The 6,729-nt window shown below is 36.0% G+C and overlaps 1 protein-coding gene across 1 annotated transcript; it reads right to left on the bottom strand.

Moving 5' to 3' along the window:
- Positions 1-295: 295 nt before the first annotated feature.
- Positions 296-5,893, bottom strand: LOC111471653 (protein phosphatase 1 regulatory inhibitor subunit PPP1R8 homolog). The gene is made up of 3 exons (XM_023117367.1): positions 5,693-5,893; positions 4,578-5,177; positions 296-1,479 (listed from the first exon to the last, which is right to left on the bottom strand). The coding sequence occupies exons 2-3, from the start codon at positions 5,051-5,053 to the stop codon at positions 666-668; spliced, it is 1,290 nt and encodes a 429-aa protein (XP_022973135.1). The 5' UTR covers positions 5,054-5,177; positions 5,693-5,893; the 3' UTR covers positions 296-665.
- Between the last annotated feature and the right edge of the window lie 836 nt (positions 5,894-6,729).

Here is a 6,729-nt window from a genome sequence, read left to right as displayed (position 1 = left end):
TTTGACTCCAGGAAGCATCGTTGATGGAATCATGAAAAGACAACTTTTCAGCCCAAAAAGGCTCGAACAAGCTACTCTTGAGCTCTAGATAGATATCCTTTGTAGCCTGCAAATCTACCTATTAGTACCTGCAGATATCCTTTGAAGAGAGCGTTTCCATATGAGGAATATAATATAGGAAAACACTGACAAAAATCCTTTTCAATCAGAAACACTTTCTACGAAACAGAACATTACAAAACAGTAACTGACATGCGAAAAGAACATGGTGTTCTTAGCCAAAATGAAACTTTAATCATAAAGTGTGTACCCTTCACCAGAAAAGCAACAACCACTAACCTTACAGACGCCCAGCACCCGTTTGATTTGAGGATGTGCCTGTGACAATTGCAATGAAAATTACGCAATTCTTCTCATTTCCTCCATTTCTAAGCAGTATAGACTTCCGAAGAGAGAACCTTAAATATTATAATCAGGTTTACATGTGCCCCTTAGTAGAGCGTGCAACTACAAAAGAAAATTCCTGATGGACTACATCGAAGTCTCCGGTTACATTTGAAGAAGAAAAAATTCATATCCATAGAATTGCTGCAGCCTTCGAACTCCAACCATTTTGTCACAACGAAAAACTACACGAACTTCCACGATCATTCTGCACATTGTGATCAATTACCAAACAAGTCATCATCACTGTCATTAATATTGGTCCTGTTATTTTCTTCGTGGTTCTCAGTGGAAGCTTTACCAATCGAAACTTCAGGAGGGGAAGACGGTTTATTAGCAGTACCAGAAGAAGAATATGCCCAGGATGAACCCACATTTCCTGAAAATGATTCTCCGTAAAGGTCATCATAAATTCCGCTTTTTGATGGATTTTTTACCCTATTCAAGATTTCTTGTAATTTACCAGTCACGCCTTTTGGACAAATATTATCTCCCCTCAAAGAAGACTGCTCCTTGCCTTTTGGTATTATGGTAGTCTGCACCAGAGACTCATATTTCCCAACTAGACTTCCTTCTTTAACACCTATTGGACCAGGTTCTGTCCCTACATCTGCACCATCTGAAAACCCCACAACTTCAACCAGCTCCCCTCCAAGTTGATCCCTGAAAGCCACTCTCATCTTCCTAAGCTTTTTGGTAGGTCTTCCATGCTGTGCATCTTTTGCAATTGCTGGGTTGTTGTCTTCAGATGATGAAGGCAGGCCAGATTTGGTAAGACCTAGGCGATTTAGTAGTGTATTATAAGAAACAACAGCCTCCTCATCAGATGGATCAGGAGGTGGTGGTAAATCAAAATCGGTGGGCAATGGGGGACGAGCAAAAAGTGCTGCATTATTCTTTCTCAAGATATAAGTTCTCGTTGATGCAGCAAACCGCAAAGACTGTCCTGCTTCTAGCTCGACCGGGGAGTCTTTAGTCAATCGCTCATTAGCCACAAAAGTTCCATGGGCAGATCCCAAATCAATTACATATATGCTGCAAAATCAACTAATACTGTTTAATTCATATGGCCATCAAAAAGTATCTTTTGATGTTGAAAATTCAGTAGTGCAAAAATTAATAATTAAGAAAGAAACAAAATCAGATGGCTGCTAAATCGTTTTCTGAGCAGGTCAAGAAAACCATCCCTATTATGTACTAGCAATTCTCAAAACATTTAACTGGTTAGTCTATTCTAGAGGTAATGTTATTGTAATCCATGAAAAAAAAACTGATTTTTCATAAGAAACAGAGAGAAAAATAAAAGATATACAAGAGAATACAAAAAAGACAGCCCAACAAAAGGAGCTCAACAAACTACAAAAAGGAACGGCAATCCAAAAGAATAAAATCTAAGGAGTCCAACAACCTACAAAAAGGACGTCAATCCAAAAGAATAAAATCCAACTAATAACTATATAAGGACTTAGCCAATGATGCCTACTAAACTGTGAAATTAAAACTAAAACCTCCCACAACTCCCCCTCGAATCTCTCACCTCCTCTCAAATATCTTATAATTCCTCTCAAGCCAAATCCCCATAATGATGGCAAAAGAACAGGTCTTCCTAAAGATTTTGCCCTTCTTCCAAAAAGGGGAATTCAGCAAAACCTCCTTGATCATAATCCTGCAATCACTATTACTGCACCATGGACATTCCAAAGACATTGAAGAACTTAGACCAAATTGACAAAGCAACCTAGCAACTCCAAAAAGTTATGGTCAAAGTCCTTCTACACACCCCTAATAAGATAGTTCAGTTGAGAGGTGAGAGAAGAGAGAACGGGAGGAGAGATAAGAAGCAGAGAAAAGCAAAAGGACGAGAGAAGGGTTGAGAGAAGAAGAAATCTAAGATTTTTAAATAATAAATCCACTTGAGAAAACCATAGTTTTTGTCGGACAAGTCTTTTTCAGCCTTTCATGTTCGCCATTAGTCTTCTCCACGCACTCGAAAGTATTAATGTTCTCATGAAAGACCTGAACTTAAATCTCTCTGAAGATCTTAACCTTCCAAAGTGAGGAAAATGGAGTCAATAGGGGAAGCGAGAAAACCCTCAGATGTTACAGGAGAGAGCTGGAAAAAATAGGCCTTGTGAAGGACAAGAGGTCAAACGAGAATCACTCCTCCACATTTAACATGGAAGTATCTCAAAGGTAGCAAAAGCAAAGCAGAAACTTTGATAACTCGAGAGGAACCCCATAACAAAAGCCACAGACTGCAACATCAGATCTGGTACAGATAGGGGAAAGAGAAGCAAAACCTTGCATCTCGCTAAGTACCTAATTGAAAAAACATTTTTACCTTTTCAGACTCTACATGATAGGTCCTATAAAATAAATATACGCTTTTGACATTGTCATGGACACCTATCATCATTTTCATGTTCAGACCAATACAGTTCAATTATGAGCCTCTCAAGCTCTAAATATCACCTTTGAACTGACAAAAAAAATTAACCCTTGTTTCATTAAACAAGAAATTAGACAACAAAAATTTATGCTTAACAATCACCCCAGGAAGTCCCAACACTTTTGAATTACGTGCTGAAATTATCAAAAGATAACAAAATCGCCCAAAAAAAAAAAAAAAAAAATCAAGAAAATTCATTGATGCCTTCTAAGTCCGGGCCTTCAGAGGTACCTAATAATTATGATTCATATACCACTAAAACAATCCAACTATTAATACAGAGGACAGGGATGAATCAAGGAACACTAACAGCCACTTAATAGACAACTAGTAAAATAAAGCACACAGACTTCTGTACGTAATTCTTGCTTCAAAAAAGTGAAATTGTTGTAACAACGGCTATGTCACTTGAAAGGCTTGCATGAAGGCCATGGACGGAAACTACTTACAAAATCCAGCAAAAAATTCCTCCCCAAACAGACCCAAACTCCACAACTTTAGCTACAAAAGGGTTGCCGATTAAAATCAATACCAATGGCCAATTTAATTAGACCCCCTACAAATATGTAGGCGCCACCTCATTCCATGGAGGTCTTTATAGGAACTCACAAAAACAAGATGTGTGTTTGTTAATGATCCCAAATCTGCTGAGTAAGCCCATTGGTTTTATCACATTTTAGTCGCTAGAGACTCACCAGCCAAGTGGATCACACTGCAAACAGCTTAGTTTTATTCTAAACATGGAAGAAAGAATAGTTGAAAGAAATTGTAGTAACATGTTTTCATTTATGGATTGGATGCACACCCCCTATCACGCCTAAATCTTATATTTCAAGTGAAGTTAGAGCCTTAATTTTTGTTGCTAGCATCAAGTAACTGAGTTATATAGTTTCTACACTGGTTGTGCTAATGTGGTGGAATGGAACCACGTTATCTGCTCACTTCTTTGATCACAAAAAACACAAGGGAGCATTTCCATCTTCTCTCTACTCACCAAAATCTAAGCACTTTGGTGACAGACACTACCAATCTTGCAACTATGACCATTCCTTCCTCCATTTGTTTTATGAACTCCTTGGATTTCACTCTTTTTCTTAATAAAAGTGGTTCGTTCTCCAATAGCATCTTCGCTCTTGTGAGTCCATAAGATCCCAGTTGAAGTTTATTCCCAGATATCCAATCACCCTTGCTCCGATGTTCATTGACTCCTTTAACAACATTTTTCCATCTTTTAGCCATCGTGCCTATATTCCAATGTGATTTTAGAGGCAATCATCAAACTACAAGAGTTTGAATTTCTTTGACATGATTATTTCTTTTACCAATTCTTCTACAACCTTATGAGTGACCCTCCTTACAGGCTACACCAACGCACCCCAAAAAAAAAAAAATGAAAAGGGGAAATGTTACTCTATTTATAATTATTAATCATCTTCACTCAACAAAATCGCTAATTATAAATTATAACTACCCTAATGTAGGTTTGTCATTGTGTCAATGATGAGAACATGAATATCACAATGTATCAAGAATATTTACAATTAATTCAAATTCTAGAGAAAAATACTTTATATATAAATAACCTGTAACCTGCAATAAGATTCAAAAAGGACTAGTAATGGGTTAAAAATTAGGAAATAAAACAAATAAAATGATATTATTGTCAAGAAAACAAACATCCAACCTTCCATTCTTATGAGGAATAACAGCAGCATGTTGGCGTGATACAGACTGGTGATCAAGCACAAAATCGCAAGTATGGAATTGTCTCCCAAAAATGTGTCTCCGCCTGTCCAGATTAATTCGATCTATAACCTCACCATCCTTTAAGACTTCAAGATAATAAACTCCGGCACGTGGTTCAATTGCCCAGTCAGGAGGCTGCCAAGTGGACTGACTTCCTCCAACCTGAGTTGATTGCTGAGTCTGCCCCACTAATGGTCCTGCTTCAGGTCCAGTTAGTTTTTTTGAATCATGGGATTGATGTTGGTCAATGGATTGAAAGTGCGAAGATCTTGATTGTGAATATTGAACGAGTGGTTGAATGCCTTCTTTGCCAGAAGATTGAGCAGAGTCATGTGAAGTAGAATTGACAGTTACAGAGAACGGTTCCAAGGTCTGAGCCTTCTTAAATCTATCGAGGCCACTTCTTCCATACATTTTCTAATCTATCACTTACAGATTAAATAAATGCTCTTAGGCTGAGGTTTATTGTAATTGAAGCACAATGTGACATCAGCATCGAACTTCAAATGGTCCACAGACCTAACAGCACATATTTTCACTGAAAGAAGAAAACACGAATCATCAACTCTTTCAATGTTTTTGAACTTCATTCAAAGTCTAACTGTATCAGACAACACGCGACTGAAATAAACGAAATAATCAAAAATAAAAATGGCATCGCAAAAGTCACAAGTTAATAACAGTCACAGATCTAATAGTCTATGCGAAATTGGAACTGAACATAACACAAAATCTTGCGGTAGGGAGCATAAACAAGGAGAAGGGAGAAAGTTAAAGTTCCAACAATTCGTTCAACTAGGGCAATAAAAATGAAGAACTTAGACATTGATCAGAGAGTAGAAACTCAATGCTGATGTTAAATTGAAAAGAAATTGTTGAAGAAGTTAGTAAAACTGAAGTTTCAAAGAGTAAACTGAGAACATCAAAGAAAAATTGAAGGAGAAAAAACGTAGTAAATGAAGAAAACAGTGAAGCTCCTTGAATTGAATTCGATTTCATTGATAGTTGAAAGGCGTCGATTGAACAGAACAGACAAAAGAGGGAGAAATTTACCTGTGATAGGGTATCGGTTGTGAGAACGGTGAAGTAAGAAGAGGAGATTTGTGGAGAGTGAGCGCAGCGGAGTCCCTGATATCTCCGGCCGTCCAAGTGGCGGACGGTTGCCTGCCGTTCTTCCTTGAATCGCCCTATCTTTCGGCTTATGCTTAATGCCAAACCCAAATCGCTCTTTCGCTTCTCTCTCTGTCGTCAAAGTTTTCCCTGAAAATAAATTTGTTTCCAATTTTGGGTAAATTAGAGAAATTAACCCTCAAATTTAATTTGTTTCATTAATATTCTTAAATTAAAAAATTAAAATAAAAAATAAGATTTAAAAATATTATTTGTTTTAAAAATACTCTCAATTTTCACGAAAATTCATTAAATGTTTAAAATTATTTATCTATTTTATCATCTCCTATTTTCCTTTTATTTTGGTTAAATTATAAATAAATAAAAAAAACTTGAAATTACCTTTTACGGATATTTTTAAATTTTAAAAAGCTAGAATAATATCTTAAAACTTAATAATATTATCCTGTGAACCGTCGATAAATAGATTATGAAATTTCAATTATGAATAGAAGTCGGTTGGTATTTAATGTATTATGAAATATTATTTCATGGGCATGAATTTAACCAAGAGTAAATTATATTAAAAAAATAATGTTGAGAAAATGTGTTTTAAACGTGCATTAAAATAATTATAGCATTTATTTTAGCTACACAAACTTTTTATAACATAGATTGTCACCACATATGAAAACCGTTATAAAAGATCTATGATAATATTTTTCCGTAAGTAGTGTATCCAATATATTTTAAAGCTCTCTTCTATTGAGTCAGATATACAAACGTTCATATAGTTCATCAATTAAAATCAAGAAACTTTAATGGTTGATTACTCGTAACACGGTGTGTAATCTATTCACCTAAAATAATTTTCAGCAAACACTTCTGAGTGACCAATAGTGGTTGGTACATGATACACATAATGTGTAACCTTTATCACGAAAATAATTTTCAACAATCATCCATGTGAACCATAGTGA

Source organism: Cucurbita maxima, unplaced genomic scaffold, assembly GCF_002738345.1.
Source record: "Cucurbita maxima cultivar Rimu unplaced genomic scaffold, Cmax_1.0 Cma_Scf00054, whole genome shotgun sequence".
NCBI lineage: Eukaryota > Viridiplantae > Streptophyta > Magnoliopsida > Cucurbitales > Cucurbitaceae > Cucurbita > Cucurbita maxima.
Note: the sequence above shows the minus strand (reverse complement) of the source record. Positions and strands in the feature narration are given on the sequence as shown.

Coding starts and splice junctions, on each gene's coding strand:
- LOC111471653 (XM_023117367.1), bottom strand. CDS start 5,053: ATGTATGGAAGAAGTGGCCTCGATAGATTTAAGAAGGCTCAGACCTTG. Junction 1,480..4,577: donor ATTCCTCATAAGAATGGAAG/GTTGGATGTTTG, acceptor TTGATTTTGCAG/CATATATGTAATTGATTTGG.